Consider the following 17,655-nt stretch of genomic DNA (forward strand, 5'->3'; position numbering starts at 1 on the left):
CGGAGCGCCCCGCCGGCCGGGTGGCGCCGCCGGGGCCGCCGCCGTGCCGGGGCTGGGTTGAACCGAGCCGGGCCGAGCCGGGCCGGGCCGGGCGGCTCCGCCTCCGCGCAGGGAGCAGCGGCGGGGACGGGAGGGGAGCGCCCATCCCCGCAGCGGCGGCGGCGGCGGCCGCGCTTTCCCCGCGGCGGCGCAGGAGGATGCGGGGCGGCGCGGGGCTGTGAGCGATGGAGGGGGCCCTGTACAAGTGGACCAACTACCTGGCGGGTAGGCGCCGCGGCCGGGGCCGGGGCCGGGCCGGGGCCGGGGCCGGGGGCGGCTCGGGGCGGCCGGGCCTGCGGCGCGGCGGAGCCTACGTGAGGGGCGCCGGGCTCCGGGCAGCCGGGGCCGGCGGGGGCTGCGGGCTGACAGCCGGGTCGGGGGCTCTGCCGGGCGGCCCGCGGGCGGCCGCTGCCCCGTGCGGCTCGTTGCGGCTGTCGCATCCTTCCCCTCCATCTTATGCTTGCGGCGCGCAGCCCGGCCGGTGTCCCCACGTGCGGCTGAGGCGTCAGGCAGGGCTCGGTCTTTAAATATTGGGTGCTAAAGGCTTGCCGAGCCTGGGTTCTCTTGGTTCGGCCTGGGATGGTCGTTTTTTGGACTTTCTGCGACTGTATCCTACCCTGTGAAATACGCAAACAAAGTTTGGTTCTGGAGGACACGTTCTGGGTAAATGTGTTTTGTGAAGTGCTGTGGGCAGAAGCGCACTAAAGGCCTGCGTTTGCTGTCAGAAGTGTTTGGTTCTCCCTCTGTCATAGCAGAGTTGTCACCTCCCCCCGGAGACAGCAGTGGACAGGCTGTACTTCCAAGGGGAAGAAGATTCCTCTTTGATGCTGTACTTGTGCCTGTAGAGCAGATCAGAGCCGGATCACATACTGTGCCTCACCAGGCCTCTTCGGTGGTTTTGGCAGTCCGTCCGTGCCTTCTTTGCCCTCTTGGTCTTCGTCTGCGCTATTTTTTTAAGTTTGGTGAATTCAGGTGTTGAATGCGGAGTGGTGTAAAACTCAGTTCTGAGCGTTTATAAAGTGCAGGCCCCACACTAGAAGGATTGTGTGCTTGCTTGGAATTGAAATGTACGTAGTTTTGTATTTTTCAGAGGAAATCCACATCCAGGTATACTGGCCTTCCAGTGAAAGGATGCTATTCTTGTGCTGGAATTAAATAGCTGTTAGATTAGATGTTTTGGTCACTTCACAGTGAATGCGGGGAAATAACATAGTGGAAAAAAAAGTGGCTAAGTATGAAAATGACTGCAAATTTCTTTTCAAAATAGAATGGTGTTTTTCACTTCCATTTTTTGTGACCAGAAGTGATTCAGTGAAAGGTAAAAGGTCATGGGTAATGAACCTTTGTGGTGTTTGGTAAAAACTTATATGCAGCTAACTTCTACTAAAAGTCAGCAGCCCTCCAATATACTGAACTGCAGAGCCCTTCCTTCCATGTGTGTTGCCCAGCTGACAGCATCTGCTCCAGTTGCATTTGGAAATTATAGTGTCAGAAATACCCAAGAACTTTCTGAATATGAGGGAAACTTTTTTTTTTTTTTTTTAAAAAAAAAAGCATATCAGTGAATTTTTTTAAAGTTGTTATCAACTTTCTTGTTACTCTCGTACATGTTTTTGTAGCCAAAAATAGGCTGTGGTATTTGTGGTACTATTTACAGTAGAAGCCAAGCAGCAAAGGAGCTTGTTATTGTTGCTTGTGGAAAACATTATTTAGTTTCCTCCTTCTTACTTAAATAATAGATGTTCATCTAAGGACTTGTGAAGGAATTTATTAAATATTTTGTTGAACACAGGAAACCCTATTTGCCCAAATTCAAGTAAGAAGTGGCTTTATTCTTTTACTTGCTTCTGTGAGGCACCGAGGTCTTTTAAATCCCTTGTGGATGTTTTTTTTCAAAGCTAGCATAATATGAGGCTGAATTAATCATCCACATAGGGTCCCTTTTTATCAGAATAACCCTGTTTAGAAAGGCATTGACATGGGCATGCACTTAGGAGATAAGGACAGTGCAGAGTCAATGTTTTGCAACACAACATAGCTTAAAAAAAACATGAGCATGTTTCTGAGCTGCCTTTTACATGACGGGGTCTTCCATACAGTCATTTTATGGCAGTTTGCATATTACTTTATTGTAAGTTGTACATATAACTTGAAATCTTTCCCATGGGAACTGGGGTTCCTTGGTGTTTTTACTTTTTTTTTTTCTTTTTTTTTTTTTTTGTGAGAATGTGGATCTACTTATTAATTACTCATCTGCATTTTGAATGATAAAGATGTTTACCATTATAGCTAAAAAATAATATATAATAATAATTAAAAAAATAAAGTTATGCATTATAATTTCCTTATCCTGGAACTCTGACATGATGTGATGTGGTCTGGTCCTGCACTTTCTGAATTAGTGTTAAAATTGGTAATGACTGCACGTGAGCAGTGTGAAGCCTCTAGTGGATGCCTGAGGAAGCCTCCGGTGTTAGAGTGCGGTGCTGCTGGGTGGCTGCTGCTTGCTCTCTCGGGATGACAGGATGGTGAACACCGCGGACCACACTGTCATATCGCCAGATGTGTCAAGTTCTTGGCTGCACAGCTACTGCTGTTCTGAGCCATAAGCCAAGCAGGAAAGTATACACTTGGTCTCCAGTTGTAAAATAGAGGGAGAGCCTGCTCCCATCGTCTAGCCGACCCAGGCTGTAATAGGCCTGAGCGCTTGCTATCTTCTACTGGAATGTTTTAGTTCTAGGTTGTTTTTAGAAACCAAGGTGCTTTGCTAGGCAAAAACATTAATATCTGGTAGTATTAAAAAATAGAGTACCCATCCACTGAGTGTTAAGCTTTATGAAATAGCTGTAAAATAAATTAAGAGATAAATGATTGTCAAGGCCCTCTCTAATTAAAATAAATCAGCATTTCTACTTGGTGTAATGCTGCATAGAGCTCTCAAAGAGAGTTGCATGTGCATGTGTAAGCTGCTCTCTTTTGTAGACATAATGAAGTCAGAGATCATTAAACAGTTTTGCTGATGTAAAGCTGGTGAAAACAGTAGTAGGGGAGCTGGTCCTCACAAGTGGACTCTTAGTAATGTAAGCCATGTCTCAGTTCCCAGCACAACTCCTGCTGTTAAATTGACAGTGGAGCTGGGCTACTTTCAGAGAAAACAGTATGTCAGTTGTTAAGTGTAAAATATAGACATTTTCACTGAAATACAGGAGGCAGAGAGAGGCGAATGAACAGAGCAGTTTGTGACGACAGTCATTTATTTCTGGGACTACAATCTAAAGGAAGTCTGCCTGAAAAATATATTTAAAAAAGGATTTTTCTTCAGAGCTATGCGATTTATCAGTCTTCAAAATGGGATTCCGTAGAGGCTAAATTAAAATTTTATTTTGTGGTAGAATGGAATATAGTGAACACTGAAATACTGCCAACCTTTCATTTAAAATGAATGGGAATAAAATAGCTGTATAATACTGGTTTGATTGTAGAGCAGCTCTGGTCTTCGGTACTCAGATTCTTTACTTCCTGGTGTGTCATGGGAGTAGTGTAATGTTTGCATCTTTTGTAAAAGTTTTAGCAGCCAAAGAGCTGAATTTAATTTGAAATTCAGTAATAAGACTAAACGTTCTTTTTCCTGTTTTTGATCTTGCTAGGTTGGCAGCCTCGGTGGTTTGTTTTAGACAATGGGATATTGTCGTACTATGATTCACAAGATGATGTTTGCAAAGGCAGCAAAGGAAGTATAAAGATGGCTGTGTGTGAAATAAAAGGTAAGAATTATGTTTCTGCTAGAAGAAATTTTAGCTGTCAGGGATCACCAATTTTGCATCACAAACTTCTCTCTCTGTATTTGTGTTTTCATAGTCCAATGTCATTGCTTCATAGTTTACAGATAATAATGAAAGTGAATTAGGAATTGGAGACAAAGAAAAATGTTTTTGACACTTGGAGCTCTTTTTTTGAGATTTAAAACTCATCATATTATATGAATATAATGGACTGTAAATGGAGTCCACCTCAGTTCTTGTTTCTAGGACTCTCTAAATATTGTCCTTGTAACAAAACTCTTCAGTTTCCCGTATTTAGATTGGGGTTGGAGTATAAAAGTTACTACAGATTCATGCAGTGAATTCTTAATGCAGTAAGGGAACCCCATTTTACTTGAGTGTAGCCATTGTTTGTTTAGTGTCTGTTATTCCTGCCTTTTCACTTGAGGGCATGGGCTTTCTGTTATTTGGCAGCAGCACATTGTGATTTACTGTATTACTGTGGTGTACTGTATTGCTAAATACTTTGATTTGTTTTTAATAAATAATTGTTACCAGATTATATGTTGTTTGTTTGTTTGTTTGTTTTTTTTCAAAGTTGTTCTTTTATTCTTCTCTATCATAAGTTCATGCAACAGACAACACCAGAATGGAGCTAATCATCCCAGGGGAACAGCATTTCTATATGAAAGCAGTTAATGCAGCTGAAAGGCAGAGGTGGCTGGTAGCACTGGGGAGTGCAAAAGCCTGTTTAGCAGATACTAGAACAAAAAAAGAAAAAGGTATGTGTGTTACCTTGAGCATGCACAAGCTAACCACCTTTTCAAATGTTTGTTTTCGGGTAACGATAGCGCAAATGTTGTGTTAGAAATTGAGTACTATTGTCTTTAAAATATGAACTGTAATTATTCCTAGTCATCTGTAATGTAAATTTCCCCATGATGTATGAACTGTGCTAGCAAATGATGCAAATCACCGTGTTACTTAGTCTGTTTTTGACTTTATTTTGCTGATCATAGGCGTTATCACTTCTGTGTTTTCTGTATTGCCTTTCCATTTTGGATTTCTGTGCTGTCTTCAGATTTGTCCTGCACTTCATATCTGTGTGGCATTCTAGGAATGTTGCTGTGACCATATGAAGTATCAAATTCACAGCTGCCATGAATATGAGTTCTGTTTATTTCAAAGAAACCTGTATCAGTTGCTATCAGTTCAGACTCCTTTCTCTTCTACAGATATGCATGTCTTACTAGGAGTCTAACAGTTAGAAGGACAGGGAGTTTAAACTCAAAGTCCATGGGGTTTAGATGTCTAATTCCCTGGACCCTTTTTGAGAAAATACATGCATCTTAGTTATATGCCTAATATATTTTTACAAACATTCTGGCGGTGATATTCTGAGTCTTTATTCTGTCCACGTTATAAAAAATCACTTGTATGTAAAACCAATCACATGCTTCATTGTTAAAATTCCTAAATGTATTCAGCCCTGTCTTCCTTGACAGTAAGGCATCTAGAATTTCAGTATATGGGCATTGTACAAGTTTCCTTTTACTGGAGGAAAAGAACACTAAAACACACTGGATGACATTACCTCCACTGAAGGAAGTCAATATAACATGAGAATATATATATTTTTTGAATGTCTTGATGTAACCATTTACCCACTCTAACAGGGATAAATTTCATCTACTGATTTTTTTCCTACATTAGGCTGTAGCTAAGAAAGATTGCAACTTTATCTTTTCTTGTTATATGCCTCTGTCATTGTGGTCATTAAAGTCGCATCAGTTACCAAAAAGTACGAACTCTGGTGTCTGCTTCAAGTATAGTGCTTGATTCATTGCAGAATCCATTTTTTCTCAAATTCGAGTGATAGCTTAAGCAAATTTTTAAATCAATATTTAAATTTAAATAAGAAGTGCACTTAAAAAATTAGAATATGTAATAAATGATATGCCATAAATTGACATTTCCTTTATTTCTTATAGAAATAAGTGAGACCAATGAATCTCTTAAAACCAAAATGTCTGAACTTCGTCTCTACTGTGATCTTTTAATGCAGCAAGTTCATACAATACAAGAATTTGTTCACCATGATGAGACTCGTTCTCCTCCCAGCATTGAGGTATTGAATTTCTAGAATGGCATTGGAGAACCTGATTACATAGTTCAACTAAAGTTTCTGCTGATATCTTATGCTTTTTTCCTTTCTTCTGAATGTTGGGAGTTTTGACTCAGATTTAAGTCAGATTTTGAGTGGTTGTGTGTACATAATGCTGTCATTGATTATAAGTGCACAAAGAACCTGTATGATTTAATTTTAACCATAAAATGTATTAGGAATCAATTGTGTTATTGAGTCATTTGGTTAAAAGGCCAGAAGAGCCGTCACATCTGCTATACATATATCTTGTTTCAGATCTCTGTTACGTGCAGGGTGGTTGAAACTATCTTGCTTGTCCATTCTTTACTTCCTTTAGGAGAGTATTCCATTTTGTTGTTAGTGAGAGCTAGTGTTACAGGTATCGGAAACCTGCAAAGTTTCTCTGAATATACACAAATAAAAGTATTCTAGTATTTCTGTTTTTGAATGAGAGTTAATGCTGGTCCTCATTCTTTATACTCTTGAATAGTGTGTGGAAAATACAGTTGTCCACGTCACTAAAAGGTTGGTGGTTGAAGCCCACCCATGGACAGGGCTGTTCTTCCCTGGGGTTACCTTATAGTGGCCTTACAGTACCTAAAGGGGGCCTATAAGAAAGCAGAAGAGGGATTCCTAATCAGGGAGTGTACTGATAGGACAAGGAGTAATGGTTTTAACCTAAAGGGTTTAAAACTAATGGTTTTAAACTAGACTAGATTTAGATTAGATATTTGGAAGAAACTCTTTCATATGAGGGTGGTGAGGCACAGGAACAGGTTGCTCAGAGAAGCTGTGGATGTCCTATGCCTAGAAGTTCTTAAAGCCAGGTTGGATGGGGCTTTGAGCAACCTGGTCTAGGGGGGTCCATGGCAGGGGGTTGGAATTAGGTGATCTTTAAGGTCCTTTCCAATCCAAACTATTTTATGATTCTGTGACTTAGAGCAAAGTAAAGCAAGGTGTCGACACTTTGTCACAACAGAGAAAATGGCTGTCAGTTTGCAACAGCAAGGTGAAATTGGCCTGCAGAATTGTTGCGCTGAAGCGATAAAGCTGTTCACATGCCATTCTTTTATTTCACTGACCTTCTGATACCAGATAGCTATTCTGAGACAAACTTCTTGTATTTACAGTGAAAACATTATAGCGTCATTGGCTGATACCCTAAAAAATTCATATGTCAGAAAGAAATTAGAGTGCTATCACATTTAGTTGCTTAATCGACCTCAATGTAAGTGTACATTTGATTAAGTGGGAAATGGAAGTTATCCCTAGTTCTTAGTAGTAAAGAGTGATAAAAATAAGTGGGTATTGGGGGGGGGGAATTCTTGCTTATGCTTGTGCTTTCATTTATTTTCAGAACATGAATGAAGCCTCTTCCTTGCTTAGTGCCACCTGTAATACATTTATCACAACGCTTGAAGAATGTGTGAAGATTGCTAATGCCAAATTTAAGCCAGAGATGTTCCAGCTGCCTCACCCTGATCCCTTGGTTTCTCCTGTGTCACCATCACCTGTCCAAATGGTTCAGACATTTTAAAATACTATTTTTTCTAAGTGTCATGTAGTTGGTTAGATGTGGGGAAGAATGGCAAAAGACTATAGTATTGCTTTGTGCTATTACATCAGCAAATGAAATCTTTACACTACTGTGATCAGTGCAGGTCCTAAATATTTTATAAATCAATACTTCTATGTTACCAGTCTTCATTTGCTAGCATTCACATAATCGGGGTAATTTGTCACATGTGTCAAGACCCTGTTCTGAGATATCTCATAAATAAATGCGATTTAATTTTTCCTCAGTTAAACAGACAACTGCCTTGTGACTTGAAGCACTTCAGCAACATAGGTTATTTTTCAATGTATATAATTCAAAAATGTTCATATTAATATAACATGCCCTTTTTTTTCAAAAAGGCCAATAATGGTAAAGATACTCGCATAACTCGTCATTACTAATTATTTTTTTTAGGAGGGCAGTGTACGTGAAATCATCTTAAATGTCGTACTGATAACATACATAGTTTCTAAGATAGGCTGTGTTGTAGGATTCTCTTGTGGGAGTCCCTTTCTTTGTACTTGGATATTATCCTTTTATCTTCCATCCCATCAAATGACATACAATTCTGTATGTCATTTGTATAACTTAATAACTTTCACACATAGAGATTTGGCAGTGATACCAGAAAAACTGCAAAGAATCAAGAGGCAGACTTTTGGCTTTATTGTGTAATGGAGAATTAAACTGGCTTTTGGTGGGGGAAAATACTTCAGCATTTCTATATCATGTCAATTGACAAATGGCTCTCTAACTAGATAGTATTCCATGTAGTAAATTGCATGTCCTGTGTGAACGCTTTAAAACTTTTAATATTGGTAGCAATCCATCCATTTCCATATAGTTAGAGCAGACTTCCCATTAAGAACAGTTATTTTTAATTTATATATATATAAAAAAAGAGAGAGATTACCCACCCTCTTTGTAGAGGCTGTAAATAGAGTATAAATTAGTGTAAGTATGTATACTATTCTTGAAAGTAGCTTGTGGCATTTTTTTTTTCTTTCTAGATGAAGCGTTCCATTAGCCACCCTGGTCCTTGTTATTCAGAAAGGTAATTTTATTTTTCATTTTATTTTCTTAATTTCTTAAAACACCTCCCTGACCATGCTGGCATTATAAAAATAAAGTATGAGAGAAATTTTTCACTTGGGAAAATAATAAAATGGCATAAATTGATCTAATTTTGAAAACAGGAGCAGATTATTGGTGTCAGTGGCAAATAATGGAGCTCATTGTGTCATAATGTCTCTCATACTTGCCCTGTAAATATTTCTTCCTGCTAGAAACTTTATGCAAATGACTTCTTCTGCTGACTTCATAAAATTAGATATATGACTTAAAATGCTGTATTCTTTCTGGGTCAGTCTTTCAGAGTTTTTGAATTACTGTTTTCTGCTTGCAAATGCTGTATTAGATTTTTATTTCAATTTTCAGGCATTGAAATTATGCAAATCAAAATGTTCTGTTGGCTGTGTTATTTTTTTTTCTTAATGAAAAACATTATTGATATTAACAAACTAAAAAACAGAATTATTTTAAAGTATTAAGTTTGTGTGGGTTGTTACAGAATTTACTTACTAATATATCTTGTTTCATTTGTAGGAATAATCACTCTGTAAAAGAACCAATTTCATCCCTTCACCGATTATCACAGCGACGCAGAAGAACATACTCAGATACAGAATCTTACAGTGATAGTCCCCTGGAAGATTCTCAGAGTGAGTTTGGAAAAGGGATGATTTTCTTTTCTATCTTTCTGTAGAATTTATTACCCTGTTTACAGCATCTGTTTTAGTGCTGATATCAGTATAAGAAAAAAGAGTTGGTTGTAAGGTTGCAACATTATAAAACAAATCACTTGTGTAGATTTTTATGTAGCTGACTTTTTCTAGCTTTCACTCCTGTTGAAGAGGATCTTACACCTGGAGTAGTTGTACTGAAATCAGTAGGACTGCTTGTAATCTAAAATAGAGACCCAACCAGAACAGGAGTGTTTGTACTAAGGACCTTGCATGAACATTATTTTGGTATGTGATGTGGTATACTGTTACTTGCTATCTGCTTGTTATTACTAAAAAAATTCTCCTTTCTTTGGTCTCTCTGAATAGGGGTGTGTGGTGGTTAATTTCCCCACAGTGCATTGCTGAAAGATCATTCATTTCAGTGTCTGCTTGCCTGTTGTGGAGAGCAGCACTGTTCTGAAATAGTGCAGCCCTGGTAATAATAAGTAAAAACAACCAAAAAAATGATGAAATGATGTCATGTTCAGAATATTAGACCCTACTGGTTAGAGGGGCCTACTGAGTGAGTTAGTATACAGTTCTGTCTTATTAAGTCTTGTATCTTACTCTCCTTTTGATTCCATCCTAATTTCTCTCAGGGAGACTTTAACATGACTAATTCTTCTTGGCTAGTTCTGGTTTAGTCTTGCTTCCTTCTGGAGTTCCTAGTGCCTCATTTAGATTGAAAAAAAAAAAAAACCACAAAAAATCTGGGGCCTGTGCCGTGCTGAAAGTCCGTGCGAGTCCAAAGAGGTACTAATGCTTTACACTATCACAGTGCAAGTATTTGCACTGCCGCACCATCTTCTTGGTTCTCTGATGCTCATGTACCGCAAGACAACCACCACTTTGATCTTACTCACCTGCCACCTGTTTAGGGTCTGCTAGCATCTATCCCAAGCTAATAAACTTAGTTTAGACCCCAGTCTGCATCTCACTGCCTAGGTAGTTGCAGATCAGTCTTGCTTTCTGTAACCTAGGTCTGTTGTTAACATCTGGACCTTCTCCTGGGGTTGGTCACCCAGTCTGATTCTTTTCAGAATTGCTGAGAAGTCCTGTGTGTTTCTGCTAATACCCGACTTTTTTGGTTCCTTACTAGCCCTAGCTTCTAACTCACTTTCTCCCCCCCACCCCTCTTTTTTTTTTTTTTCCTTTGTTAGAAACTCCCTCTACTACCTTTTTAGTTATCTTAGTTCATTCTCTTTCGTGCCAGGTAGCCTAACAATACTGAACTTGCAGGAAGTCATCCATCTCATTTTGATAATAGAAAATATTTTAATCAAATGCTTATTGATTTATCAGTTTTTCTTCTTCAAAAATCATTGTTTAAAAGAAAAAAGTTACCACATTTATACTAACTGAAAATTCATTGTGTCCGTCATCCTTGGCCATGGTATTAGAATCATAGAATCATAGAATCATAGAATATCCTGAGTTGGAAGGGACCCTTAAGGATCATCAAGTCCAACTCTTGACACCGCACAGGTCTACCCAAAAGTTCAGACTATGTGACTAAGTGCACAGTCCAATCTCTTCTTAAATTCAGACAGGCTCGGTGCAGTGACCACTTCCCTGGGGAGCCTGTTCCAGTGTGCAACCACCCTCTCTGTGAAGAGCCCCCTCCTGATGTCAAGCCTAAATTTCCCCTGCCTCAGCTTAACCCCGTTCCCGCAGGTCCTGTCACTGGTGTTAATGGAGAAAAGGTCTCCTGCCTCTCGACACCCCCTTACGAGGAAGTTGTAGACTGCAATGAGGTCTCCCCTCAGCCTCCCCTTCTCCAGGCTGAACAGGCCCAGTGCCCTCAGCCGTTCCTCGTACGTCTTCCCCTCCAGGCCTTTCACCATCTTCGTAGCCCTCCTCTGGACACTCTCCAACAGTTTCATGTCCTTTTTATACTGTGGTGCCCAGAACTGCACGCAGTACTCGAGGTGAGGCCTCACCAGTGCAGAGTAGAGCGGGACAATCACCTCCCTTGACCTACTAGCGATGCCGTGCTTGATGCACCCCAGGACACGGTTGGCCCTCCTGGCTGCCAGGGCACACTGCCGGCTCATATTCAACTTGCTGTCTACCACGACAGATACCAGATCCCTCTCTTCTAGGCTGCTCTCCAGCGTCTCATCGCCCAGTCTGTACGTGCAGCCAGGGTTTCCCCGTCCCAGGTGCAGGACCCGGCACTTGCTCTTATATTATTAATGTTTTATTTTATTTTTATTTTATTTTTATTGCTCTTATATTATTAATTGAAGTATTTTTGGAGAAGTCCAATAGGAAATAGCAAATAGAATAACTGACAGATTGGATGAGGGTTTTTTCACTGAAATTTAAATACTTTTTGATATCTTCATAGGATCTGCTCACTGTTCTAGAAGTGCTGTCAATGGAGATCTGGTGGTATCATCAACCATTCCTGAAGAAAATAGATCAGTATCAAAGGAAAGATCTGAACTGGAAGAGACTTTCTCATCCTTTTCTTCATGAAGAAATTGAAAGTATTCAATTTTCTATAAATAATGCTATGCAAAGGCTGCTGTAATTATACTGTTGTTATAGAAAGTAGTCATTTCCCTTTTTAGAAGGATTTCTCTGCACTTTATAGAATAACATAAAAACTATCTTTGAAGTGTATTTTATCTTTATATAGTTTATTTGCAAGAGTATTTTCCTAATATTTCACAGTTTGAATGTGCATTTTTTGGAACAAATGATGGTTTAACAGATAAGCATCTACATTTGTAAATGTTGCTCTTTTTAAAGTGTGAAGGTCTTACTGATACATTAGTAAATGTACAGGTTAAAAACTTTAGCAAAAAGGTTTCTTTTTTTTGAAGAAAATGTAACTTGTGCCATGGGCCTGCTGGTCATTTGTACAAGCAATCTGCCTGGAGCTATGATAGCCCTGCAGTGGCTTTTTTTGCCTGTATAAGGGCTGTGGGACTGGCCACTAATAGGTCTACTCTAGCGGCTTAATGGTAATTGACATTGCCTTCTTTAAAAACACAAGGATATACATAATCCGGTCCTTATTTTTAGCCAATGAAAGTAGAAATATTTAGTGTATTTTTCTAAACAAATATATGAAAATAACTTAATATGAAGCATTTGTACCAAGCATTGGATATTTAATAATTTTTATTTATTTATTCTTTTTTGCATCAGAATTTTTTTACCTAATTTCACTACTAAAGATCTGAGGATCTACTAAAGGCTTCAAAATGTCCATAAATTGTTTCTGGGGTGTGTAGCATCACAAGTAACTAATGCAACACGGCTAAGATTTACTCTGCTCACTTGAGATGTATTTTCAGGAAAGTATTATAGAAGTAAGAGATGAACCTATTAGACCATGAAGCTGCTGTTGAAATGGGTATTTGTGTCTATACATATTTTATTTATGATGTATTTATACAAGAGGAAGCTTGTGATTTGGTGACTTCTTTATATCATTTCAAGGTGGTATAAACCATGAGATGGATTCTGCTCTCAGTTACATCAATGTAAATTTGCATTTACTGTAAGTGAGATTGGATTCTGACTCTGAATAATTCATGAGTTATATATAATAACAGTGCCTATTAGCACCTTGGTCCATAAGGTTGCTAGAGTTAGCATTGTAAACTTTGGGGGATTTTGTTTTTGGTATTAATTTAGGGATAAACTTGGTCTATAAAGTCTTAGCTGTAGAGCACTTTAAGCAAGCCATTTACTGTTTTTGATTTACACAGTTCCTAAGTAAATGCACAGGGTTTTTTGCACTCAAGCACATACCAAAATCTGTTTTTATAAACAAGTCTTTAATTTGGTCTATCTTGTCTTCCTTTGGTGTATATGAATAATTTGGTGTTTTTGAAGCAGTGTGGAAAAGACAGATGGGCTTGGAATGGAAATTTTCATTATAAACTTCTGGTATGTTGATTCATTTAAATCAAAATAGGTCCAAGTGTTGAGGAAAATCATACAACCTGTTGCCTGTCTAGACTAACAGGTTTTAAACCATTATGTAGGGGTCAAATGGAGTTGAAGGTCTTGTGTGAGTAAAGTTATTTATGGATACCAGCTCAGAGCTGTTATTTGTGCTCAGTTTTCATGCAACTAGCATTTGCATATCAGCCATACACATGCTTGTACATTTTTCCTGAAATTTTGCTTTAATGTATTCTGTATGACACTTAAGACAACTGTAAAAATAAGTATTAAAGATATGTTCAGAGAAGTAAACAACATATTGCTGAGTGTTTCATTGAATCATATACATTGTTTTCTAGCTGCTTACTGAAATTTCACTGAAGTTTCTTCCAGATTGTACAGAGTTAAGTCCATGCCACATTAACAGGTATCTATTTCTGGCTTCCAGCTACTACAGAAAAAATAGTTCGGACTCCGCATTGTGCGAAAAAAGATCGATGAGACTGATTGTGCATGTAGTTGTAAATCAGCATTTTAAATACTGCTGATAAAATATATTTTTAATAGGATTGGTTAGACACAGGTTGTAAGGCTTAGATTCCAGCACAATGGTTATATAATTACTTCAGTACCGTGTTGGGTTTCTTTATGTGACTCAAGCTGTAATGATGTCTTAATATATATGCAACATGTTCTTGCTAAAGTTAGATCATCCTTTTTATCTACCTCTGCTAAACTCTATGGCTAAAATCCTAAAATCTATTTAAAGGAAATCAGTGAAGATATGCCATCATGCTTCTGGTGTCAAGGATCTAAGAAGTAATTTTGGAAAATGATACTGTAGAAGAACCACAGTGGTCCATGTATGATAAGATTAGAAAACTCTATATGCCCTTTTCATTTTCAGAGTTAGGGCAGAGCTAATCAGTAATTGATAATTATACTGTTACTCTTTCTGGTGGAGAATAGGAGCTGAATGTCAACATAGGATATGTAATTGATGCTTCCAGTTTTGATCTCACTTGCTTCTGAAGAGCTCCCAGTGAAACCAAATTCATTTTTTAAAGCATTTATCACTTAAAGGATATAAGCATACTACGTATACTTAGGCTAAAAGTGCTAATTTCTAGTTACTGACTTTTATTTATGAAGTTTCTAACATTAGATGATTGGAAATGGAATGCACTTAAATGGCATACCAGCTTGTACTCTATAAAGAATTAAATATCAGGCACTCAGAATAATTTAGAAATTCATGAATATTTACATTACAATGTTCAGAGTCTAAAACTGAAAATTAATGTTTGTATTTCTTTTCATTTGTTGTATGGAAGTATAGTAAGTAAGCTTACAGTGTGAGCTTGATTTCCTTCCTCCCCCGCCCCGAGTGGTGGTCAGATTTTGGAATGCAGGCATTACTGTATCCCAAAACATATATAGATACATTGCAATGCATAAAATGTTTGCATTTAATTTATTTTTAAAATGACATAAGTATTTGTGTTACAGTTAATTTCTCAAACTGTGAATTTAAATTTTGCTTGTTACACCACAATCAATATAGGTATTGTAGCTGTTGTTACTGCTGGTGCTGCACTTAGCAACTTTTTACAGAGGTATAATACACGAATGGAGGAAACTTCTTTGTCTGATATCTTTTTTTTTTCTTTTTTTTTTTTTTTGTCAGGTGATCCTCATTATTCAGCTTTAAAAGAGTTAATGTAAAACATGCCTGTCATTAACATTTCTTTGCTGACTACTTCCACCTAAGCATTTCAGATCAACCTCTAGAAGGGAATGTTACTGATTAAAGGGGAGGGGGTGTCACCAAAGCCACAGCTGCTATCCTGAAAATATCTGCTGCTTAACACTGAAGACTGAAGGATCATACAGATTATTATTTCACTTACAAAGCTCATCAGATGATTGTAACACCCTTAGAAATGTCACTGTCTCAGAAGGACTCAGCAGCTTAGCAGCTAGTTTAAGCAATGAAATGGTAAGAGATTCAGAAACTAAGCGTTCTTATACCCATACAGCAGAGCAACCTGTTCTTTGTTACTTTGTAGAGGAAGTCACAAGCATGACCAAGTTTACTAGAAAGTGAGCATACTGGGCTCTGCTTTATAACATGCTAAAAGAAATGCATTACCATTTTTGTTCCCACTGTGTACAATACTGATTTGAAGGTGCCATTTAGGAATTTAATTGCTTCAGTTGCCATTTGAGTAGTCGTTAAGCCTGCATGAGCAATTCAGAATATTGTTTGGCAAGTGAGTGCCATAAGAAAGTAGTCTCACCATTTCCCTGCATTGCTGTCTGGTACCGTCTTTTACTTCAGGACAGGATACTGTAGGTACGTTCGTAGCCATATCCTGACTGTTCTTAAATAGTACTCATATGGGAGAGAGAGCTAAAGGTAAGAGCACAACTGTATTTTATGACTCTGTTTGAAAAACAAGTAAATCAAATACTTTATGTTTAAAGAAAAGGGTAGATACATGGCTCCAAGGGTGTTGATTAAGGATGCCAAAGGTAATTCTTCTCAGTTCAAAGCAGGGGTGGGTGAGTCAGGATTTAAGAATGTCACATCCTTTCCTCCATATTCTCTTGAGCTAAATGTTGCTTTGGCTATTTCTGTATCTATCTTCACCTTGGCTGCCTAGACATTTTCTGCGAAGTTTAGATGACAGTTGCAGAAGCAGGGTGCTGTTGCATGGGGCTGACTCATTTTTCTATGCACGATCATTGTGACATGTCATTCTTTGTCTAAATGTCTTCAGACATCAGTGCTAGGATATTCTTGTGAACTTGGTCCTGTAGTGCAATTGGTTTTGTCTTTAAACAGAGTGTCAGCCTGTAAAGTGAAAAAAAATCCCAGTATTCTACCTGAATAGAGTAGGCAAATAATTTCAAATGTTCATGCTTCATTTTATGTATTTATTTTTATTCAGAGACTGCTTAATCTCTTGTCTGAGAATTGTTTTGGGATGTCTTCTATGAAACTGAAGAAGAATGAAGCTTTATGTTGTGACTTTGTCAATGTCACCTCTACATTGGCTTTCATTTAGCAGTCATGTAAAAAAACAACGGCTCAGCAGGTTGGCATGTAGAATTATCTATTAAAATTGTACTCCAGTAAATCCTGTAAGTGCTTTAAATCCTATTTTTAGGCACAGGAGTGACTCATCAGCTTAAAGTTAGGTGTGCTTGTTTAAGTACCATGCAGAGTTGAGGCAGCATTACAGACAAGAAACTTGCTTATGCTGCCACACCAGAATGTTTTCCATTTGATCATGGAAATGTGTCTAGATTCAGTAGAGGACATTGAAGACTGAATTTTCAATAGCATTTGTGGAATAGAATCCATGCTTAAGTCTGGAGTGTTTTTTTTTTTTCTTGTTTGTTTGTTTGTTTTCGTGTGCGTGTGTGACTATTACTTTCTGCTAAGACTACTGGCTTAGTTCATTTCTAGTGGTAATGTTGTCAGATATAGGTATATACAAGTTGCTGAAACAAGGCTGGTTGGCTGTACCTGTGTTATCTTTGTGCGTTGTTTTGAAAATTATTTTTTAATACCTGTAAGGGAATTAGAATGAGATGGCTTCTTGAACTTGAAAATGTCTGGATCTTGTCCTGACACAAAACTTAGCTTCTGAAATCCGTATTTTGACTTTAGATCTTGTTTCATCTCCATTTATTAGCCAGAGAGCAGCTCACTTTGTCTCTGGCTTTGTGACTTTAACACTATCCACGTGATGCCGAGCTTGCACCATGGACGATTTCAGCCCTGTTAGTGCTGTATTGCATTAAGCTACGATACCCTCTTGAGAAGCAAGTCTGTTTTCCCAGCTGGTGAATGGTGCTAGATCTTGTGTTTCTGTTAACCTAGGTAGGCTGATTAACATGGGGCTTGGGGGGGTTAAGCCTCTCACTGTACACTGCACAGTATAAGTCCCCAGCTCTGACAACATATCTAGGAACGTTTCATACTTTGGCTAAAACATGTTCTCTTGCTCTTGGAGATTTACAGTGGTATGAGTGCTGCAGTAGATGGTTTTGAGGGCATTTTAACTTAAGCTGTGGCTTCAAATAGTGATTTTATTTATTTATTTTTAAGTACCTTAAAATTATTAAATACAAGCAGCTTTATGTTTAAATTGCCCTCTCAAATTCTATTACTATAAAATTTTCTTCAGAATTGATTTATAACCCTACTAGCTTCTCTGTGGTGACCATTTGAAATGCGTTAACATCAAGGAAGATAAATGTCAGGTGAATGCTGCCCTCCCCCCCCCCCCCCATCCTAGCCCTAGGGGTGGAACTGCCCTGCCTGGTAAGAGTGTAGAGTAGCAAGGATCAGGGAGGAGAGGTGGTGGCTTTAGTAACAGCTTGCTACTTTGTTCTCAATACAGGGTTTGTCTCATCTAAGTTTAAAACTGCTTTACATTGGTGCTTGAT

General features: G+C 38.6%; 1 protein-coding gene across 2 annotated transcripts; it reads left to right on the top strand.

The window, feature by feature from the left end:
• The first annotated feature begins 57 nt into the window (after positions 1-57).
• Positions 58-13,511, top strand: PLEKHA3 (pleckstrin homology domain containing A3). Of its 2 annotated transcripts, XM_068685831.1 has the most exons (8): positions 58-264; positions 3,687-3,803; positions 4,427-4,582; positions 5,792-5,928; positions 7,304-7,468; positions 8,515-8,558; positions 9,110-9,225; positions 11,639-13,511. In XM_068685831.1, the coding sequence occupies exons 1-8, from the start codon at positions 225-227 to the stop codon at positions 11,767-11,769; spliced, it is 906 nt and encodes a 301-aa protein (XP_068541932.1). In that variant the 5' UTR covers positions 58-224; the 3' UTR covers positions 11,770-13,511. The 2 variants fall into 2 exon arrangements, with proteins under 2 accessions (XP_068541932.1, XP_068541934.1); XM_068685833.1 differs by lacking the exon at positions 58-264 and having other exon boundaries at positions 4,399-4,582.
• The last annotated feature ends 4,144 nt before the right edge of the window (positions 13,512-17,655 follow it).

Source organism: Anas acuta, chromosome 6, assembly GCF_963932015.1.
Source record: "Anas acuta chromosome 6, bAnaAcu1.1, whole genome shotgun sequence".
Classification (NCBI taxonomy): Eukaryota; Metazoa; Chordata; class Aves; order Anseriformes; family Anatidae; genus Anas; species Anas acuta.